This window comes from Neofelis nebulosa, chromosome 1 (genome assembly GCF_028018385.1).
Source record: "Neofelis nebulosa isolate mNeoNeb1 chromosome 1, mNeoNeb1.pri, whole genome shotgun sequence".
In the NCBI taxonomy this organism is placed as follows: domain Eukaryota; kingdom Metazoa; phylum Chordata; class Mammalia; order Carnivora; family Felidae; genus Neofelis; species Neofelis nebulosa.
In genome coordinates this window covers 170,385,601-170,408,523 of record NC_080782.1, presented here as the reverse complement: position 1 = coordinate 170,408,523, position 22,923 = coordinate 170,385,601, and the positions used below count along the sequence as shown (strand labels likewise).

General features: G+C 47.1%; 2 protein-coding genes across 9 annotated transcripts in view; one reads left to right on the top strand and one right to left on the bottom strand.

The window, feature by feature from the left end:
* The window catches only part of TPP2 (tripeptidyl peptidase 2), a 68,127-nt gene extending 62,530 nt beyond the window's left edge, over window positions 1-5,597 (top strand). For 3 of the 8 annotated variants that reach the window (XM_058743324.1, XM_058743335.1, XM_058743392.1), the window contains 4 exons: window positions 478-685; window positions 779-850; window positions 2,410-2,529; window positions 4,628-5,597. In XM_058743324.1, the coding sequence (XP_058599307.1) occupies window positions 478-685; window positions 779-850; window positions 2,410-2,529; window positions 4,628-4,717 (490 nt within the window). In that variant the 3' untranslated portion in view covers window positions 4,718-5,597. Of the gene's footprint in view, window positions 1-477; window positions 686-778; window positions 851-2,409; window positions 2,530-4,627 lie in introns of those variants that run through there. The other 5 variants (XM_058743361.1, XM_058743350.1, XM_058743344.1 and 2 more) reach the window with 4 other exon arrangements.
* Window positions 5,598-11,212: 5,615 nt separating this feature from the next.
* Window positions 11,213-20,432, bottom strand: LOC131519850 (protein-lysine methyltransferase METTL21C-like). The gene is made up of 5 exons (XM_058743310.1): window positions 20,324-20,432; window positions 19,961-20,095; window positions 16,502-16,653; window positions 13,435-13,552; window positions 11,213-12,422 (listed from the first exon to the last, which is right to left on the bottom strand). The coding sequence occupies exons 1-5, from the start codon at window positions 20,430-20,432 to the stop codon at window positions 12,028-12,030; spliced, it is 909 nt and encodes a 302-aa protein (XP_058599293.1). The 3' UTR covers window positions 11,213-12,027.
* Window positions 20,433-22,923: the final 2,491 nt, after the last annotated feature.

Below are 22,923 nucleotides of genomic sequence, written 5' to 3'. Positions count from 1 at the left end.
ACCTTACTCATAGAATTATTCTGACTGCAGATGAGTTCTGTATATAAAAGTGCACGTCCAGGGTAAGCGTCATACAGTGTTTGCTCTGTTTATAAATGAAAGTCTACTTCTGAAAGAACTTGTGTGTCTGTACATAAATCTGTAATGATTGCTATTTATAAGAAATCTATAAAAGAGTTCCTTAGCTGACAGAACTTAGAACTGAACTGTCCTTCATTTCTGTTGGTTTATGGCCTCTGTTTCAGCCAGATACAGCTGTCGTGACTCAATCTGTATGTGTAATGCAGTGGCTCATTTGATGTTTGTTAGAAATAAGGACTTTTATTTGATGGATAATGCAGATGTAAATACACAGCTGTACAATATCTCTGCGTTGTAAATCTGAGGCAGAGAACGCATGAATTCAGTTTCAGATAAGTCTGTACTTTTAAAAAATGATTTACTGATCTGTGAGTTATTTTTTGGTTTGGAACACAGTGATATGGACAAACAAAAATCTACCCTCGTGGATGCCCTTTGTAGAAAAGGATGTGCCCTAGCTGACCACCTGCTTCACGCACAAGATCAAGATGGGGCCGTTTCAGGTGATACGGAAGGAAGAGAGGAGGAAGGAGAGAGCACTCTGGATTCTCTGACGGAAACTTTTTGGGAAACTACAAAATGGACTGATCTTTTTGACAATAAGGTAACCTGTCTGCCTCTTGTTTGGGCGCAGTTCTTGGGGGTTGCTTCACAAACCTTTCTTGGGCCCCATTGCCTCCTCTTTGCCGTTCCCCAGCTGCCTGGCCAGAAGAGGAAGACAATACATGGAATGTGGCTAAGCTGGGCTCTGAAGAAGACTCTGTGTTTAGTGAGACCTCATTTGTCTTGCCTGTTTTAAACCGTTCTACCATTCTCTTCTCTGTCTGCATAGCAGCCTTTTGGTGAAGGCAGTTACTTACGAAGCTACAATTAAGAGCATCTCGAGGTCGTGTTTGTGCCTTCCTGCATCTGTCTGTGTGCTGATTTGTCGGGGGTGGAGGGGGGTTGCTGGTTACTTTACATGTCATTTTTCTCAAAACCTCTTTGACTTTTAAATAATTATCACCTGGATTTATAGCTCATCAACTTTAAAATCCAGTTCAAAAAGAGTCACATTGATGAACTTTTTTGGATGTGGGTTTATAAAAACATTTTAAATCTCTTTTAGCTCTCTACTAGAATTCTCACGGTAGGGATTATATAACTCCCAAGTTGCTGTCAGTCTTCCTTTCTTCTGGAGATAAAAATAAACTAAATGAAATCAGTGGAAATCTCCTGACCCAGCACAAGCCCTTGTTTGTGTTTTACTAGACGGATGCTTGTTTTCTAGATTCACTGTGATCATTTGTAGTACAGACCTCTGAGATAGGAGAAAAGTTTTCACCACAGCACAGTCGTGCTCCTGCCGTGGAAACGGAGTCCTAGGCAGGAAACTGCAGGAGCCAGTGTCACAGCAGAGCTTGAGAATTTGGATCTGAAATCAGGCCCTGGAGTGCAAATCCCACTTCTTCCATTTTTATCTGTATGACCCTCGGCAAGTTTCTGAAACCTGCTGAATGAGTACTCAGTACACGGAAGGGCCTCCGTGATACTTGCTCTTATTCTGAACACACACCTGTTGCACGTCTGCTCCCCACCCAGTGCTGTGCTTGCTGCTGGGAAAAGATAAGAGCCTGGTGGATAAAAACTTGACGAGGCCCGTAATAAAACCATTACGAATAATCCCGTATCTCCGTATCTGCCGCAATACTGCTGTATCAGGGGCCAGGCGCTGTATTACCTGTCCGTTTAGCACCTTTGTTACAGTTGAACACCTTGCTTGGCTCTAGAACACAAATAAATGTGATAGGACTGCTTTCTTTGAGGTAATTCTCCATATTCTGAAGGTGGAGACCAAAAACGTAAATAAATGGTTACAGGTATATTTGACAGATGCAGTAATTAAAGGCACCAACGTATACACAAGGAATTGACAGCGTAAGAACGTGTTTGTATAATAGAACACTTTTTTTTTTTCTTTTTTTTACTTTTATCCCCTTTTGCAGTTTTGGTAATTTATAACGAGGTTTTCATAGTTCTGTACTTCCCTCCTTACTCGCGTTTTTGTGATCACTTCTGTCAGCTCCCCTTTGCATAAAGAGATGTTTTGGTATGGATGCCAAGAACTAGTGATTCATCAGAGCTTCATTTTTTTCCCCAACACAAGTTACCTGTTTTGTGGCATATTTAACTTTTATTCTTTCAAAACATTTTTGAAATTTGCTTGATGGAAAATGTTCATTTTAAAAGCTACACTTCTGTTAAGGCCTTCATCTTTTCCTTATTGAAGCTCTAAGCCTTACAGTGTAAATATTTCATAGATAAGCTTTATCTTGTTTTACCTTATAGGTTTTAACATTTGCATACAAGCATGCATTAGTAAATAAAATGTATGGGAGAGGCCTTAAATTTGCAACTAAACTTGTGGAAGAAAAACCAACAAAAGAAAACTGGAAAAATTGTATTCAAGTAAGTGATATAAAATCGTCACTGTTATGTGTCCCCTCCATATTGCATAGTGACAAGATAGAGCCTTATGGTAGTGATTTAGCGATACTGACTTTATCATGACAGATTGCTACTCCAATTAATGTAATGCGAACTATAAAATGAAAGCATGAGAGACCGCCAATAAGCTATTTACATTTTTTAAACTTTTCTTATTAAATTTTAATTTTTTTTAAATGTTTATTCATTTTTGAGAGACAGAACGTGAGCAGGGGAAGGGCAGAGAGAGAGGGAGACATAGAATCTGAAGCAGGCTCCAGGCTCTGAGTTGTCAGCACAGAGCCTGATGGGGGGCTCAAACTCCCAGACCTCGAGATCATGACCTAGGCTGAAGTTGAATGCATACCTGACTGAGCCACCCAGGGGCCCCATTATTATTAGATTTTTAAAACTCCTGTCCAGAAAGGACAGAAGGGCTGTACTTAGCCTCAGATGTTTACAACGTAGGCAAAGTGCATTATGAATTTTAGATGTATAGTCAGAAGACAGTTTTCTTTATGAAGAAAACAAACAGAATTGCTTTTCAATACATGTTGGCTCAGTTCTAAAATGGTTGAATTTTTAGAGTTTATATTTCAATATTCTTCATTTGAAGTGATAGGCCATTTTGTGATTTTACCACATTCTGTATTATATGCAGAGAAATTATGTGGTTGATACTAGAAACAGGAGGTAAGAAATGCTGTTCTTTCTGTACAAGTTAATTGTCAAGTATAAAGTTTACTGAATTCCAGAGAAATCACTGTAGCCTCATCCTGTCTCTGGGCCTGGTTTGTTCCTGAAGGATATTGTGGGATTGGGCAGCTTGGTCATGCCAAATGTGGCCAAGGCTCTGGTCTCCGTACCCAAGGTATTCTTTGAATGTAAAACTAATCAGTAGGTTCCTAGGGAAATTTTTTATAATTAGAGGAAACTATAGGTTATCTTTACTCTTAGACCTTTTCTGGCATACCTTCACCAGTCCAAATTGTGAGACATTTTAACTCAGTTCTTCAGATGTTTGAATAGGTTAAGAGAAATCTTTCTGCAACTCACCATAAGGTGTGTAGTGTGATTCTTATCACATCAACTATAATCTGTGAGCTCTCACATCCGTAAAGCCCGTGACTCACCCAGACATTGACACCAGGGGGTGTTTCATAATTTGTGTCCCCTGCATTCTGTTCCTGTACTGCCTGCCCTCCACACTGCTGCTGGGAAAGATGGCTTTTGACACCTCCTGGTGAAGCCCCGGGCGCATGTAGGATAAAATCCAAACTCCTCCCCGTGGCCCATAAGGCCCATGTGATGTGGCTCCTGCCTTCCTCCCCAGCCACATCTCATCACACTTCCCTGGAATGGCTCTGCTCCCATCTCGAGAGCCGCCTCTGCCTGGCCGAAGCAGCCTCGGCCCTTCCCACCGTGGGACCCAGCTCGTCCAGCTGTGTGGAGAGCTCTTTCCCCGACTGGCAGAGTAGGTCTCTTCTTCAGGTTTCCTCTTAAATGTCATCTCCCCGGAGATCCCACTTGTGACCATCTCACTTCCCAGCCCCTCTGTTATGTCACCATTGTATACCTGACATGTACATCTTAATTATGGACTCGCCTATTCATCTGCTCATGGATTTGCTTTGGCACTCTTTGGTTTTCCTGAACAGAACAGAACTTTCCTGAAAGTGAGAAGTGAGTTTGTTCAGTGCTGTTTTCCCGAGGTCTAGAATAGTGTTTGACTTCCAGTCAGACAGAGAATGAAAGGCAGCTAGGTTGGTAGGAAGGAAGGGAACAAGTGTGTCAGGGTTGAAGAAAGAAAGACAGAAAGTCTAGTAGAAAGACAGGAAAGAAGGAAGGTTGGGCGGGATGGTCATAATCACCTGTTTAGGTTGGTTGGTAGGAAAATGAGTAGGTTAGTTGATGGTAAGGAAGAACAATTGGTAGGAAGGGTGGTGGGTGGTTGGGTTGGGATGGAAGGAAAGTTCTATGTGCTACTTTATTATCATTAAATATTTAATGCAGAATTTACCCTGAATATTGAGCTTGAAAAATCTGTTCTTTAATAATAAATTTTTGTGTTCTGTTCTAGCTGATGAAGTTACTTGGATGGACCCATTGTGCATCTTTTACTGAAAACTGGCTTCCCATCATGTATCCTCCTGATTATTGTGTATTCTAAAATAGGAACCAAGACTTTAAATTTTAAAAAAAGAAAGTTTTATAGTGAATGGATATAAAAACAAATTTGTGGCATTTTTAGTCTAATGCATGTTTTCATCCGCTATCAAATACTGATTATTAAAATGATGTGTATTTATCAGAGAATTTGCTGGCGTGTGGCTTAATACATGTAAATCTAGACCTCTGACATCATGGTGTTTTTTTAATGCCTCACATGGCTGGCACTGGGCTGTGCCCTGACTGCCAGCACCAAGGACTTTTGGTTGGGTTGCAGATATCACTTGCATGATAGGTTTTGAACAGTGACTTTTAACTGCAAACCTGTAAAATTCTATTTTTTATTTTATAAACGAACAGGGTTTTAACATGCTCAACTTTAATTTTTTTCAATTGTATGAAGGCCTTAAAAAGCTACATTAAGCGTAGCTAAAATTATTTATTGGACTAAAAAAATAGCAGAACTTCATTTCCAGATTTTTTTTTCTTTTTTCTTTTTCTTTTTTTTTCTTTTTCTTTTGGTAAAGGTTTACATTTGATTAAGGGGGAAAAAACCGGCACAAATGAGTGTGTGGCAATTGCTGGAGCATAACTGCTTCTCACTAAATCAGTCTTCATCTTGGAGTTATTTCAGGTCAGTCATTTTTAACATCCTTTTGACGTGCAGAGAGCATCAGAATGAACTAATACGTGTATAAGTGCCAGACTGATAAATCTTTATCAGGTATTGTAAAGATACACATATGGTATGTTTGTTAAAGTTGAAATAATGTAAACACGTGAATACCTGTGCAAAACCAAGATCACAGTATATACCATATGCATTCTGATACCTTGATTTTTTTTATAAATAATAAAAGTGAATATTGAAGCTTCTTAAAGTTGGTCGTAATTTTTCATAAATAAAATTTGGGGTTAAAACAATATATTAGATCAATAGAAAAAAATTCAACGTGAGGTAATTTATATTTCCTATAGGCTTGCAATTATTTGAATATATTGCCAGTTCTTATTATGTGACTAACTTTTGTGTATGTTTTTTGGCTTTTTATTTATCTTTCTGGCTACCATACTTGCTTCTCTCATCCATCCTCTCTCCATAAAATAAAAAGACACACGTAGACGATATTGAAAAGCCTCTACTCACTTAAGCAAACGTGTTTGTGTGTGTGGTTATGGTTTTTAAATCTTGTTCCCTTAGAATGTACTACTGCAAAAGGCCTCCCAGTTCATCCTGTCTGGTCACTCATAACTGGTTTGGGGCAGTTGACCCCTTTATCTGATAAAAACAGAGCCTTTAGGAAAACTACAATTATGCTTGCAAACATTTTCCACATGATTTCTGAGCCATCTAGAATTCAAAGTCCCATCAGTGAACAGCCACATGCATATTCTCGCCAACACACGTGCTTTCATTTTCATGCTCACTCCTGCGGGTTCCCGTGTGTCCATACAGTCCGTGAGGAAATGGGGAGGCTCGGAAAGGGTAGGGTGACTGACTGACTGGTTATTAGAGAATCCGTTTTCAAACCCAGGTCTTGCCGTTCCTAGTAAGTGCTGCCTGCATGCGCAGAGCCGGGGGGGCGGGGCAGCCACAGGTGGAAGCTTGGGTCCTTCTCAGGTCTTTCGTGAGGATGCGCACAGCCCTAGAATGCACGGGGTCCTCTACATACCCAGGTCTCGAAGCCCGTGTGACATCTCCTTTCCCAGCTTTTCCTCCTAAGCCTTTTGATTAGCCCCAGCTGTTCGCCATCTCAGGCAGCCACAAAAATCACACAGTTGCCTGTAATTATCCAGACGGCCTCCCCTTGGGAAAAGGCTTCTGGGCCTGAGATCGGAGCCCCGTTACATTCAGATAGGCTTGCACACGGGGTTCTCTGGGGAATAAGCGTTACAAGCTTTGAAGGAGCTCCCAACCCTATTCGGCCCCCTCAGGTGACTGTCAGGCTGCTGGTGTTCAAGGAGACCATGCAGCTGGAGACGCGATGGGAACGGGGCAGTTGGACACGTCACAGGGTATGCTGTTCTGACTGACGTCCGGCCACCTCTGAGCAAACACGTCTTGGGTCACGACATGCATGTGGTTAATTCCACAGTTCTGAAAAAAGTTGCCTCAATTTTTGCCAGTTTCTCATTAGTAATGGAGAAAATCTTCAAGTGCTTTTTCACTGACAAAATTGTCCCCCATTTTCAAGGACCTCACACTTTTTTTTAGAATCCATGTTTAAATTTTAACATAAATTTAAGGTTAGAAACTTTCTGGTGGTACGTTTTGATTTTTTTAATTTAATGTTAATTTCTTTTTGAGAGAGAGCGAGGGAGACAGAATCTGAAGCAAGCTCCAGGCTCGGAGCTGTCAGCACCAAGCCCAACGCAAGGGCTCAAACCCACCAATCGCGAGATCCTGACCTGAGCAGAAGTTGAATGCTTAACTGCTTAACCAACTGAGCCACCCAGACACCCCGGGTGGTATGTTGAAGTACTACCTGCTGAGTTATGTGAAGATGCAATCCTAGGATCCTTCAAATGTGACTTATTTTTACATAAAATACCATTGTTCCAGAGCTTTCAGATTTCTCACTTTATTCCTCAGGTTTGGGTCTTTTGGCTGTATTTTTTAATGTGGAAGAAGAATTCAGCCCATGGTGGATTTTCGCTATCCTAATCTTCAAACACAATGTGGAGCTCCAGGTACAGGAGGCGGCCGGGCCCTCCCAACAGGCTGGTTACTGGTTGTGTGTGTGTGTGTGTGTGTGTGTGTGTGTGTGTGTGTGTGTGATGCTGTGAGTTGCTGGCCTCCCTTTGGTACTGAAAAGCAAACAAGTGAATTACATGTTTTCAGGGGGAGGTAGCAAAATAACAGAGTTTTTTAATAGTACACAGTAAAGCATGAATATTTTCGGGGAAGTTTTGTTTTTGGGGTTTTTTTTTATAAGGGTCAATAAGCCCTACCAGTTCTCAGTTGGAACAAAAACTTCTATATCTAATTACTACGTATGTCATCTGTTGGAGCTAACGTCTTCCACAGATGATAGAATTTTGCAATGAAGATTGGTTAGTTTGCTGTGGAAGTTAGACATCCACAGACTGGCAGGATCTGCTTTGAACTGTGTGATTCATAGACCAGCTCTGAGGGTGAAACCTGGGTGAGAGGCCGTGACCATGATGGGGGGTGGGGGGGCAGCCCTACAAAGCTGTCTTGTCAGCCTCTGCTTTCTGTCCCAATCACACTGTCTCCATGGTGACAGCTGCACCCACATAAGCTCTAGAAGAAAGTGTCCTCAGTAAAGTCATTCTTGTTCTTTGTGATTTGGTTAATACAGGAGGAAAATAGTACTTTAAAAAGCCAGGGATAGGGGGCGCCTGGGTGGCTCAGTGGGTTGAGCATCTGTCTCTTGATGACCTCACAGTTTATGGGGTCGGGCTCTGTGCTGACAGTGAAGATTGGGATTCTCGCTCTCCCTCTCTCTCTCTGCTCCTCCGCAATCTCTTTCTTTCTCTATCAAAGTAAATAAAAAAAAAAAAAAGCCAGGTACACTATTTCTGTTTCCCCTTTCTGATAATGGTGGCCAATTTTTGCTCCACAGCCACCGAAGGCAACTGAAAGAGGTACTTTCTAAAGAAACAGAGAAGGAGGCGCCTGGCGGGGGGGGGGGGGGGGGGGGGGACTCAATTGAGCCTCCGACTTCAGCTCAGATCATGATCTCATGGTTCGTGAGTTCAAGCCCCACACTGGGTTCTCTGCTGTTAGCACAGAGCCCTCTTCAGATCCTCTGTCCCCCTTGCTGCACCTCCCCCACTCACGCTCTCTCAAAAATACAGAGCACGTGCTCAGTACTAGGTCTGTGGCCCCTTCCCAATGCTAAGGGACTGTTTCCAGTTGTCACTGGCAGGAGCTTTGCCATCATGGGGTTTCTCACCCCTCCTGTAGTAGCGGCTTCCTCAGATAACTTCTCTTTGCCCTGGAAGAGCATGGCCCGGTGCTCTCCCTCCCTCCTGGTCCCTCTCCTGCTTCTCCCCTGTGACAGTGAGACATCCAAACGCAATGGCTTGAATCCCAGCCTGGGTCTCTGCTCTCTGGTCCTGGCTCAGGCACTGACGAGCCACATCACTTGACCCCCATGGGTCTCATCTAGAAAATTCAGCTGGTGTATACAGTGTGTCTGTTTCAACTCAAAATCCATTGAATCTGAATTAACTCGAGTCTTCCTCTGCAGCGTTTCATACTCTCAATGGTCCAGGATTAAAAGATGTGTTTTTGTCTTTCTCTGCAGGATCTAAGAGAAGCATGCATAGAGAGATGGAGAGGAAGGAAATGAAATCCTTTTCATTTCCCCATTCTTCAAAAATCCTCTTGAACAGAGAGAATTTCTTAAGGAATAAGAAAGTAAAGAATAAGCGCTGGCCTTCATTGGTCTGAACATAATTAACCGGAGGAGAAAACCACATTAGTGATAAGTGAACGAGGGAGCCAGGAACGAAGAGGGTGGTGGGCGTACAGCTCCAAGGTAAAGGGCCGGGGGGTGGAGGGTGTCACGGGCAGGAGCAGCCTTCCTGAGAGCCCACAGACAGCAGGCAGGAGCAGACACGGTCCCCTGCGCCATGCGGCACGAACCCCCTGCATGCTCCTGCAAAGGTATCGTTTTAGTTTCCTTTAGAACCCCTGCTTTTCTGAGAGGATTCCAAAGAATTAACCAGCAAATGTATAATTTACACAAGCCGTGTCCGCTCGAGGGTCACACGTGAAGAATTTCAGTTCCAGAAGCAAGGAAGGGCAGATGTCAGTTTCCATGATGCAGTTAGGACCACCTGCATTTCCAGTCCTGAAAGGGAAGTGATTCTAGAATCTTGACCACGCCAAGCCCTATCCAAGATGGGGCTAGAATATCAAGTGACTGGACCTGTCTTCCACAGTTCTCCTTTTACGTGTGATTTTTAAAGTCCCTCACCTATATCTCAATGTTTCCGTGTACTGAGCTACCTCAAAACTCAGTAGCATCCAGGCAACGATCCTCTCTTTTCACTCATGAGTAGGACTCGGCTGGAGTTCGATCCAAGCCGCGCTTGGCCTGGATGGTTCCACACCGGAGCCATTAAAATGCACAATTTACACGAAGAACCGGATAGAGGGACGTACGGAAGGGATACCTTGGTGGTGCTGTCAGCATCATGCAGGGGGGTAGAGATGCTACGGGACACACAGCTCAGATTCCTCAGCAGATACGTGGCACGAGGAAAAAGCAAGAGGTTCAAGCCACAGGTGGAAAGAGACTTCAGGTACATGCCAGTCAGTGAATCAAATTTGTGGACCTTGGCTGGGTCCCGCTTCAAACAAACTCTAAAAGTAAAGGTCATGGCATTTAGCAAACAACTGGAAATTGGAACACTGGGTTTTTCAACATGTGAATATACAGTACTAAATTATTTAGTATAAAATTTTATATTACATCGAATATATTTTTGGATGTGATAAAGTCCTGTGGTTGTGTGTCATATATACGTGTATATATATTCATGTATATATAGAAGTACATGTATATGTATATATACGTGTGTGTGTGTGTGTGTGTGTGTGTGTATGAACCAAATATATAGAAGAAAGGAGATCTGCTATTTGCTTCAAATTAACACAGAAGTGGAGATGAAACAAGGTTTGCCAGGAGTTGAAATCCACGTGGGGATGCGGGTTCATGATTCTTTCTTTTTTTTTTTTTAATTTTTTTTTAATGTTTATTTACTTTTGAGAGAGAGACAGAGTGTGAGTGGGGGAGGAGCAGAGAGAGAGGGAGACGCAGAATCGGAAGCAGGTTCCAGGCTCTGAGCTGTCCGTGGGGCTGGAACTCAGGAACTGTGAGATCATGACCTGAGCCAAAGTCAGATGCTTAACCGACTGAGCCACCCAGGTGCCCCTCCTAAACTCTTATAAATTCCAGTTGTTCCACTGTAGGTTATCTGTCGTTCCAGGGCCAGCAAACCATGGCCTACACAAGTTTAATCCATAGCCTGTTTTTCACAGGGTCCACAAGCCAGGAGTGAGTCTTGAATTTTTATAAATGGTTGTAAAATATATATGTGTATATTCCATAGACATGGTATGTAGCCTGAAGATATTTATTAGCTGGCCTTTACAGAGAAATGTTTGCTGCTCCTGGCCTCTATCAACAATCATATCACCCACGAATAGGGTCCCTTTTCTTTCTTCCATTCTAAATGTGCGTGTTTTATTCCTCTCCTTTATTACGTTGGCTAAAACCTCCAGTATAATGCTGAGAAATGGTGGTAGCTGAATTTTTCATTTTTCCCCCATCTCAGAGAAGAAGCTTTTAACATTTTATAGTCATGATGTTTGTTTTAGATTTTTCGTAGCCTTCCTTTATCAGAACAAACAAAAATCCCATTCTTTCCTACTTTTCTAGGAATTTTATTTTTTTTAATTTTTTTTAACATTAAATTAACATTTAATTTTTTTAACATTAATTTTTTTTAACATTTTGAGAGTGAGAGAGACAGAGCAGGAGCAGAGGAGGGGCAGAGAGAGAGGGAGACACAGAATCCGAAGCAGGCTCCAGGCCCCGAGCTGTCAGCACAGGGCCCAACGTGGGGCTCGAGCTCATGGATGGTGAGATCATGACCTGAGGAGAAGTCGGACGCTTAACCGGCTGAGCCACCCAGGCGCCCCTTCTAGGAATTTTAATCATAAATCAAAGTTGAGGGGGGAAAAAAGCAGACAATCCAGAAATCTAACTTGAAATGGTCGCAGGCAATTAATTGGCACAGGAGCAGGATATTTGTAAAGTAAATTATCTTATGAAGTTCCTAAGATAATATCCCTTTCCACAATCCAGTATTTTTCACTTTTAATTAATGTTAATAAGTTCACTGTCACTCAAGATCCTCTCCCTTCACTGCAGCTGAAATCTGTATAAGTAGATTCTTCAAAATCAAGTTAGAAGGACCCTGTCAAGCTCAGTTTCAAAGGCACGTGACAAAGGTGCATTGACAGATTCACAGTAGAAATAACAAGGGGGAAATCCACTGCTTAACTAATGTATTCGCATGAAGTGTATTAAACAATTGAGCCCTTTTGGAAGCCAACAAAGGTACTTTTACGTTTTCATATTATCCTTTGTAGATATTTAGATTAACCAGTTCATCTTAAATAGGTTCTTTTAGAAAGATGCTACACCATTATTCGAAGCATACAGGTCGGTTTTATGCACTAGCTTCTCAGTCTTATAAAAGCTCTTTTACTGACAGTCCAATTTCTACCACCACTCAACAGACACACTAACGTTTTGAAAGGCATTCTGTCTAATCCCATTTTAGTATTCCTTGGAAAATTTTGACCGATGCCTCTGGAAATTCAGCCAAGAGCGTTGTATCAAAAACTTGCTTGAATTTATCTAAAAATTCGTAGTCGGTGCTGAACCTGAATTTGTTCGCCCAAAGCAGCACCGTCCCCGGCTGGCAGAGGTGCGCCATGGTGGCGAGCAGCTTGTCCAGGAAGTAGTGGTGATAAACCACATCCGAGGCCAGGACGTAGTCGTAATGAAACGATGACCTGGGGAAGCGTTGCTCCAGACTTTCCCCCCAAACCAGTTCTCTCACTTCGGGCAGATGCGCTGTACGTTTTAACGTGTTCTTCAAGAGATTGTACTGAAGGTTTCCTAGGACGTCGGGCAGATCCGTTGCCGTGACTTGCGCTCCTAAGAGACAAAGAGAAAAATTGTAGGAATCACCTAGAAACGTTCAGGCAGCCACAGCAGACACGTACACTCAGGGAGAACACAAGAAATGTAACTGGGCTTCTCAGCTTTGTCCCCATTGACATGCGGGCTGGACGTAGTTGACCCAGTCCCACCGGTAACTCTTGCCTGTGGGGGGTCTGCGCTGAGCACCGGACGTTTGGCAGCACCCGGGTCTCTAAGCCCAACTCGTGGCGATCAGAAACGTCTCTAGACATTTGTGGGGCAAAATCACCACTGAAATAGAATAATGTTAGCACATTTTAAGAAACAGTGGTGTGGTGTTGGGAGATTTCAGGATAATGAGCTGCTTAATAGAAGAATTCATAGTGCTTTTCCTTCTACAATTCTCTTTATCTGAAGATTTGTGTTTTCTTCTATATGAAGTATTCAGCACCCAGTTTTCTTTCTGTGTTGTATGACTCTCCCCAACCTAAACTTGTTAAGTTAACTGTTAGGCATCTTCAAGCTAGTGACGGGAGTCCCCACAACGGACCGCCACGTTTCCCAGGTTGGCTTGAACAGGAGAACTGTAAAGGCGTCGGCAGAATTATGCCGCACTTGTGCCCACCCCCTGCTCAGTGCTCAGGAACTCACAACCCGCATTTGGGGTATAAGTCTGTCTTCGCCTTGGATTAACTCGCTTGTGTCTCTTCAAAGGGTTAGTTACAACATTTCCGGCAAGAAACAGGAGACATGTTCCCAACAGGGGCTGGACAGTCATACCTCCAGAATCTGAACTTCATCACCTGGTAATCGGTGGACTGGGCAAGGTAACGAACCTCTCTCAGATGCAGTTATCTTTTCTCTGGGCTAACAGCTTTCACTCCTCGCTCGTGACATTTTGGGGGACTCAGTGAGTGAAATCGTGACCCAGCACCTGAATCGCAGCTGGCCGGACAGGGGGCCCTCACTATCACTGCTGCCAAAGTGAGGGTCTTTCTGAAACAAAGTGAGCAATAAACAGACAAACCTAAAATACTGGCCACAATGGAAACAAGGCCTGGTCCAGCACCAATTTCAAGAATTTTAGCGTCTTGGAGATTCAGTTCCTCTGAATGTTCTTCCAAATACTGACACAAAGCCGTAGCCTAAAAGAATACAGTTGTCACCTGAACATCGGAGCGTTGGAAACCAGTAGCGACCCCCCTCCCCTCCCTACCCCTGCGAAATACCCAAAGAGACGTTATTAATAGTTTCAGTTTATGAAGGGGTTCGTAAGGATTGAAATCTACATTCGATGCCGTATCTGGACCTCTGGAACCTGAAAGGTACAACAGGCGTCACAGGAACTGGAAACAGACTTTCTCGATTGCCTCTCTCAGAAGACCCTGGGTCAGTCCGTGTCCAGCAATGGGCAGATGAACTCAGCTCTCAAGTCCAGGAGACGAAGCCTCCAGAACCGCTCCGGTCCGGCCGGGCCGTCCACTCAGGAACAACTACTGTATAGTGAGTGGCCTCAGGCTCAGCGAGTTCAGGCTGCTCGGGGCTTCGTCCGCTGCTCTGGACGGCAGGGCAGGTGTTCATTCCGTAAGCGGGCGTCGAAGAGACAGACACCAGAACAGGGCTTGTCCGGCTGCGGTGTGTGCCACAGCCACCTGGGGCCCGGCCAGGGTGCCCACGTCCAGACTGCGTGTCTGCGAGCCTCGGGGCCCTGGCGGCCCTGCGGGTCCACGGCCACACCTCGAGTCGCAGCAACGAGACGCTAGAAAACGTGACTTTTTACACGGCAGCTCAGACGTCCTTTCCCTCTTCCTTCATTCTCTTCTGCCTCCACCTTCTCCCCACCTTTCTACGAAGAGATAAAGGGTATTGGGTCTGCATGGACGGGTGAGGTGTTTACTCTGAGGGGTCTCGGTTAGCAACACCACGGACTCCAGAGATCAGGAAGCTTCCGCAGAGGAAGTCCCCCGAGTTAGGAACGTGAATCCTGGGATGAAGAAGCAAGTTGAACTCCAGTTTGTGCACGGTGTTAGCTCTCTTCTTCCTGTGGCTGCTCTGGGCTCGTTATGATGCCACTTTTGTTTGGGGCCCGGCTGGAGTGGGGGCGGCCCGGACTGTGTGAGACGTGCCCCTCGCTGTGGCCAGGGCAGGGGCCCCAGAAACCTACCCCACAGGCTGCTCCCTCTCATCCCCCCCATCTGTTCATAGTGAATAGTCACACGCACAGACAGATGTGACTCTCCGTGTCTCCTCTCTAGGGACTCGGCGGGGCTGGGGGAAGGACATGTAAATGGATCCTAAGACAGGTGAGGGGTGTAAAGGAGGCCCCCTCCAGGGACCCAGGGGTCCAGTGAGAGGTGACCTCAGTGCTGAAGGATGAGGGAGCACGGACGGGGCGGGGGGGGGGGGGGGGGGGGCTCCAGCGAGGAGCGGCAGGTGGAACAGCACCATCGCAGGTACACAGCACAGAGTTCTGGACTTGGGAAGGGAGCTCTCCGGCTGAAGACAGATAATGATTTGTGGTGCAGGGAGGACATGAGGACGTGTCACCCAGAGCCATCACAAGGGCATGCTGTGGAGGGGTTCTCTGAAGAGGCGGCTGCAGGCTTCCCTCCGTGCCCTGCCCTGGGAGCTGACCCCTGTGGGTGCCATCCAGAGACCCAGCTTGATGAACCCCTGTGTGGTGAACACCCCCCTTCCCAGCCCTGCTAGCAAACTCCGAAATGTGGGCTCTTGGGCAGAGAGCTGCACTGGGCGTCACACAAGGCATCTCCCACCTCCCATAAAGCCTGCTTTCCCAGCTTTCGGGAAACCCAGGTGCCAAGAGAGGCCAGGCTTGTGTGTGAAAGGTGGAGGCCTTACTGAGAATGAAACAGTCCCCGGGGGCAGATGTTCCTCCAGCCCCGATCTCCCGAACCCCCCGCCCTCCTGTCCCCCCCCCCCCCCAAAGCTGTCCATTCGCCGCATCCATTACACCAGGAAGCTGCGGGGAGTTGGCGGTTTTCAAACGTGTTATGAAGCCAAAGCTTCCCGGGAAGCACATCAGGCTCCCATGCACAGGGGATGAACTTCCTTATCTGGGGGAGAGCAGCTCCAGGACCACCCTCCTGGGCCCCCCTCACCTGCCCCCCCAGGACCCAGGATGCCCTCCCCAGGGAGCCCCATGGCGCCTCCACCCACAAAGCTCAGCATGCGGGTCTGCCTTTGAACCCAGACCCCCGTGCCATCCCCCAGTAACTACAGAGCAGCTTGGATCCGGAGCCTCTCGGAGCACAACCAGCTGGCATTGGAGGGCCACTGTCCCGAGCCCCGGTGGCACAGCTTCCCCCAGCGGGTCGACATTTCTGAGCCCTCAGCTCCCCGGCTGTCAGGTGAAAACAGTGTTGCCTTAGCAATTACTTCAGTGAGTACTCAGGACCCTCCCAGAGTGATCGTGCACCACCCATTGTGCCCAGTGCACCTCCCAGCATGCCCAATGCACTGCCCAGTGTGCCCCATACTCCGCCCAGCATGCCCAGTACACCGCCCAGTGTGCCCCTTACTCCGCCCAGTGTGCCCCTTACTCCGCCCAGCATGCCCAGTGCAGAAGGAAGATCAGGGAGGGAAGTGGGCATCCACAACCACACAGCAGGAACTAGCGGGGCTCCTGACTCGAAATGCACAGCATCTGCCCCATTTCCATGCCGCCCTTGCAGGCTGCTGCAGGAAGGACAGGGAGCCCGGCCTCCACACGCTTCCCCTGGAACACCCACGGCCTGGAAGGGAAGCCAGCACTGGGCTCTGATCGTTTTTGGTTTTTTTCCCTCAACGTTCATATGAATTTTTCATCTTCCTGACATGTTCAAGCCTATCTTCATGTAGAAAATACTGTTTCAAGAAACACGGCTTGGAGGGGAAGTGATGACTCCTGCAGGAGATGCTGTGCCTTTGCGGAGTCCCGGCGCACCCCCGCGCCCCTGGGGGCCCAAAGCGACCCTCCACTGGGGAAGCACAGAATGCAAAAGCACTTGGCACATTGTCCCAGGTGACCCTGACGTATGGGATTGTCATTGTCGCCCCCAGAAACCCCACCATCCCGAAGGTGACGGCTGTCTCACCCCCGGCCACACCACCGTGCCGTAGCTCTCTATCGATTCCTGGATGACAATCTTCGTGCCTGCAAACAGATAGTGCTCCTGAGTGTAGCTCTCATAGTCTGTAGGAACGAACTGCTGGAGGCTGTGAAGGGATGGTTCTATCTTGTTAGAGCCTGTGGGGCAGAAAATAAAATAGGTTCCGTGATTTGTGGATCCAGCACAAATACTAAGTAGAGCTGATAAGTCGGGAACAGATTGGGCAGTTTTCCCACAGAGAGGGGGGTTGATGCTGGCAATGACCGTGGCTTTAAACTGGCACAAACCCGAATGATATGGGGTGATAGGGACACCGAGTTCGGACGTGACATGTTTGTGACACGACGAGATGCCAGAGGATGCCCTGGGTCCTCTCCTCCATGGAGCAGAGGACAGAGAGGCGTGGCTCCCCTTCACCCCTCTGTTCTGAGGCCCTCTGTAGCCAACCAGCAGAATGGCACAGACGAGCTGTCTGCAAGAGGACCTAGGCAAACACAGACCCGACTATTTTTAGGTCTCGAAGTGAAGTAACATTCCCGCGTGTTGGCTGGAGCGTGTTCTTTAAATCCTTCCTACGGCTCCTCTGCAAAAGGTACGGGTCACCCGAAGACGAGCCAGCTCCACGGTCCTGGGGTGGTTGTCAGATGAACCCTGACTATTAAGTTACTATTGCTTTAAATACCCATTAAACTCATGAGCAGCTCTCGAATATCACATAAAATGAGCAGAAAAGAGCACCTGATCGCGGCTGACGTCATGGAAGCACAGGTCGTGCAGATTTTGCAGAGTTCCAGAATAAAAAGAGCAGCGCGCGAAAATGTCAGGAGTGGGGATGCCAAGCACACGCACAGCAGAACGGAAGCTGCTGGTGCCAGCGGTGGGCAGGAGTTAGCAGCAAGGAGCCGGGGGGAGACCTCCCACGAAACCTGCCTTTGCTCCCTGAGGCTCGCCTGGGACATTTGTCACCACAGGTGGAAGATGGGCTTTGGAAAGGAGCTGACAGGGGCGGCTGGTTCACATTTGAGCTGCTCTCATCAGAAATCTGCACTCGAGGCGAAAGAGGAGGAGGTGGGGGCAGGGCGCGAATACAAGGTGAAGGGTCAAGGGTCTTTGGAGAAACCCAGTGAGGAGCGCACCCTCCGAAGCAGGCGGGGACGGAAGCGATTTGGGGTGTCCCTGATTAGCGGGTGCACCGAGGCAGATCTGTGCTGCTGGTCTGCTCACTGGAACAGGCTCACAGAAGACCACAGACATTTGGAGTCAGCTCTTCCAAATGTTTACAACCGTGTGACCACGCCTGTTGAATCCAATTGTAAGCAAACTGACAAAACCCCCCAAAACAGGGCTGGCGTTTTGTCTTCGCATGTGTTTTCATTTTGTTTTTCTAGCAATTAATTTTTGTGGTATTTTACCAAAAAGGGTCAGCGGGCAGCGGGCTGAGAAATGGTCTCAGAGCCCAGCAGAGCACGGGGACTGGTTTGTAGACTAGCATGACGGGCGACCACAGCCCTTTTGGGAGCACTGCTCTTGGCCCCCGGTTCTGATGGAGCGTGGGCTCCAGCCCCCGGGGGAGAATTCTGCGCCCTGACCTAAAGGTGAGCTTTCCAGAGACGTGGGGCTTCACCGAGCAAGAACCTGCTAATAAACAGGGGCCAAGTCAGTCGTGAGACGTCATCCTTTCCTGTCCCGCACCCTGGTAGTGGGGGAAAGGAGACTTATGGCCTTCACCCGCCTCTTGTTATGGGAAGCTCCTGACATCTAACACCACCAACCCGTTATCTGTGAAAGACCAAAGAGGCCCTACCTTCTCCCAGGGAACCGGAGGCTGACTGGGCTTTGCAGAGACGATGAAGAGGCAGAGGACTAGACTGTGGTTTGCCGGTAAATGCTTAACAGTCGGTGTGGGGCGAGGGGAGGAAGCACCAACTTTAGGGTCTGACGATTACCATGGTGTTGATGCTCCCATTTCCAGCCTTCAGCAGACGCCCTGGGGAAAGCTGTGCACCTGCTGACCATGGCAGAGTATTTCCACCACGTAGAGCGATGGACACCAATAACCTCAAGCGCATAGATAATCTTGATCATCTTATAATGTAACAAAATAGGTCATGATGAGTTGTATTTATTACCTTAGCCTTTAAATATACCCTCGGCTTTTTTCTGATCTATTGAGTGGTAAGTTTCCATAACTTACATTTCAGTAATGGCCATGTTTAACAACCACCCTCAAAAAAATCCCTGAAATTCAGGAGCTGGTACAGGCCAGTCGGTACAAGGAGCCAGTCCAGGGCAACTCCTTTTTCCTCTGAGGTTTCGTCACTGGAGTAGGTGACTCAGAGCAGCCAGACCAGCAGGGACTCATGCCAGCTCCTGCAGGCTTCCCTCCGCCACTGTGGCTCAGATGGCTCCTTCCCTTCCTCCTGCGTCTCACCAGCTGGGGACTTACTTTTCACTGACCGCAGGAAAAGTCAATGGGCTGATTGGGAACGGCTCTCCGGTTCATAGGCTAATGAGCTGATAAGTCCTGTTTTCCCAATCAACCTTGGACAGTAACACGAGCGTACAAATATTGTCCCATAAGACCCTTCCACGTCCTACAAAGATAATTTGTGTTTGTTGCACATTAAACATTTTCACTTATTGTATCGATGCTAGTCTGAGAGTGTTAGATCAGGATTTAGAGATACAGATGCCTTTCTCTGTAAACTAGTTTAGCAAAAATAAACAGTCCTGATTTAGTTGAGCTGGAACATAACTTTACCATGTTAAATGGTTATAAAGGTTTGAAATGCTGTATCGTGGCTTTTCTGACATTCATCATTACGTCTACCATTTATTACTACTGAGTCCCTCTGTGCAGAAATGCAACCCACGTATGATACAGTTGCCGGGGAGAACATTCTGGCGAAAAGCCAAAGCGAATCAAGATTTTGTTTCTTTTTAAAAGTTCTAGGGGCTCCTGGGTGGTTCAGTCGGTTGAGCATCCGACTTTGGCTCAGGTCATGATCTCACAGTTGATGGGTTCGAGCCCCTGCATCGGGCTCTGGGCTGACAGCTCAGAGCCTGGAGCCTGCTTCGGGTTCTGTGTCTCCCTCTCTCTCTGCCCCTCCCTCGCTCATGCTCTGTCTCTCTCTGTCTCAAAAATAAATAAACATTTAAAAATATTAATAAATAAATAAAATTTCTTATTAACAAAAAGTATAACCATTTGAGATTTACAGACACGCCAAAACAAATTTGTGGACTTTGATAAGTGCATAATAAAAACAAGGATTGCTTTTAATGCTATGCCTCTGCTTGCGTTAAGGCACTTTTCTACCACGCTTCAGTATAGAAACCATCTAGAGTTAATAGGAAACGGGAACTCTTGTCACGGAAGTTAGCTGGAAAATGCCGAGGCCAGGGAGACAGCTGAGAAGGTGCTGCGGTCTGGAAGGAGGTTACCTCCTGGAGGGCCACCGGTGTCTTCCTCACAGGGAGCCCCCTCCGGCGCGGAGCAGCCATCCGGGGTGCATGGTGCTTCCTGCAGGTGCTGGGACCGCTGCTCGGAGCTCAGACACGCGTCCATGACCGCAGCTGCTGGAGACCAGAGAAGCGGACAGGCCCCCCGCGCGCTCAGCCCAGGCTGGCTGAGCCTCCCAGAGGCTCTAAAAGGTGCAGCTTATCGCCTTAGCATCTGCTGAGCCGCAAAGAACCCCTGCTTTTCAGCTTTAGCTCCCCCCGTCGGCAAAGCAGCTGCCCCAAGGCGCTACCATCCTGGTTTCGCAGAGCAAAAGAGAGGGGGACCGTTCAAACATCACCCCGCACCTGTTCCGTGCATCAAGAAACGCAAACACAGAGCGAGCGTAGCCGGACACGCACGACGTGGCTGGGTTCTAAACCACATCTCTAATAGCTTTTGGAACCGAATCTTCATGAAGAAAATCTGATCTAGCAGCGCATCGTACCGTCACGGGTACCGTGTGGGTTGAGGGCTCAATGACATCACGGATGAGAAGGCAGGATTTGAACCAAACCCAGGGCTGCTCCCTTCTCAGCGGAGGCTTTATCGCCAGATCTAGAAAGCGCTGGGGGCCCTAGCCAGGCGCCTGACCTGGCTCCCCGCTGGGGCGCTTGGCAGCCCACCCATCCCCCTGCCTGCCGTTTCCTCATCAGCAATGATAGTATCTGCCTGCTTCCTAGGGCCGAGGTGAGAAGCAGGAGGGTGAAAGTGATGAGCCTGGAGAGGAAAACTACCAGGTTTAGAAAAGGAGAGCTGGCTGTTGCGATCACTGATGGGCATCAAAATAGTAACTGCAGGACGTGTACTGGTTCCAAGCCCCGCTCTGGTGCAGTGCATTGATTCTTCCAGTCCTGGCAATAGTCTCTGTGAAGTAGATGCTATTATTATGCCTCTTCTCAGATGCGAGTAGGCCAGGCACAGCCGGATTGAGAGGCAGCCCAAGAACAGGGGCAGATCCGAGAGTCAAACCCAGGACGCCGTGCAGAAGAATCTACGGACTTCCCCACCAGGCGGGCTCGGCTTGGGTTTCCCTGCCCCCTCTGCCCTGAAATCACTCATAACGTTCAGCTGTCACAGTGACACTTTCGAGTCCTTTGCACAAAACGTGAACGGTCTGCCTCATCTGCATTGACCATCCTGAGTTCCTCTCTGCATACCCGAGCTACCCTGTCCTGCCGTCCCAGCTGGGGGCACCGGCTTACTCCAGCGAGCAAACAGACAAAATGAAAGAAAGCACAGCCCCCGAAGCAAATGGCATTGCATCGCACACCCGGGACAGGCTGTGTGTGCCTCGCATCAATGTGCCACAGGGCTTCAGACAAATGAGATTCCTGTGAAAGTAATTTAACATGCTCCTTGGCTCTGCAATCGAATAACCAAATATTTGCCCCAAATCTCCCAACTCCCCACGCCAGGCACAGTGCTCTACCGGGCTGTGCGTCAGAGCAGAAGTTCTTTCTCTTGTGGGTGCTTACTTGTTCATTCCTTTCAACCTACCCCTAAAAGATACTGCCCGGTTGTTTATCAGTACACACAGCATCTTCAGGGAGGAAGCCTGGCACCGTGGTGAGGCGCCCGCATCTGAATCTTGGCTCTGCCCTGTGCATGATGGGGGTACCTACCTCTTCTGGAGGCTGTGGTAATTAACAGAGGTAAGCTACACAGAGCGTCTCACGTACAACAGCAACCGTTTTGTCCGAAGCCAGAGCGCGGTCATGCGATAAATCCAACACTCCATGCAAACCACCCTCATCCAGCACCATGGGACTCTGTGCATTAAATTTAAGACATCTCCCCATTTTGCATGCAAGCGAGGGAGAATTATTTCCAAATGACAGCTGTACTTTTCCTTTTGGAAGGAAATGACTCCCTCCCCCATCATTGTAGTTCACATGAGAATTTAATTTTTTCCCAGACATCTCTGCACTGAAAGTAACGCACCGTGCATTGTAGTTATTCTAGAAAATAACTACAGGAATCTACCTAGTGTTATTAGTCAGACGTAGCATGTGGTATATATCGTGTGTTAGTTATCTAATAAAGATTTGGGAAGTTTTTAAAATGACTTCTTGTTAGTACCCTCAGAATCATTTCAAACTGTTAGTTTAAACATTACCTTATGTAGCAGAAGAGATTTGAGATTTCTGTGCACCCTTTAATCCCCAATGTTTTATATAGATGTGCACCTGAAAGGATTAGCATTTTATGAACAAAAGCCAGCCAGTGGAAGCCCAAGTTATTTAGGGTAGCATGACCCACCAGCACGCAGACACATCTCTATCTCTGAAATCTCTCTCTCTCTCTCCCCCTCTGTGCTACACACACACACACACACACACACACACACTCCTTGCAACATGAAATGGAATCACCCTCAAAAGATCCAGAAAATGCCTCCAGCAGAACAGAGGCTGTCCTCTATGGTATCCAGTTGCTGTGATGTAGTTTGAAATGTAGACATATTTCACTTTAAAAAGAAGTGAGGGTTGGGTCGGTGGGATTTTGTACAGACCTGCAAACTTTCTTTGTGCTCATTAGCCAAAGTCCCGTCTGTGGCTGAGGAGTGAACTGTCCCGGACCCTGCTTCCAGCAGCCGGAAACAACATAGGACTCTACCAAGAGAAGACAGAACATCTAACTAGAAGGGAGGTGAGTTAAAGTCCTTAACATTGCATTTGGGGTATTTAGTTGGGGCCCCAGTGGAAACCAGGAAAAACTCTTCCAAGAAGAACGCAAACCATTGCAATTTATTGCGTTGAAAAGGAAGGGGGCAGTTACAAAGGAAAGAGGAAAATCGTGTGCTCATTTGGGAAGCCTCAAACCCTTAAAATAGAATACAGGGCATGTAAATCAAACCCTTGGGCAAATGGGAATCAAACAAGCGCTCGCAATTTATGAGGGGTGA

What these genes read in the sequence shown, in the direction of transcription:
- LOC131519850 (XM_058743310.1), bottom strand. Translation starts at nt 20,432, where the DNA reads ATGAAGATTCGGTTCCAAAAGCTATTAGAGATGTGGTTTAGAACCCAG. An exon ending in GCACGGTGGTGTGGCCGGGG is followed by an intron (nt 13,553 to 16,501) that starts GTGAGACAGCCG and finishes GTATTCTTTTAG; the next exon opens with GCTACGGCTTTGTGTCAGTA. An exon ending in CATTGTGGCCAGTATTTTAG is followed by an intron (nt 12,423 to 13,434) that starts GTTTGTCTGTTT and finishes TTTGTCTCTTAG; the next exon opens with GAGCGCAAGTCACGGCAACG.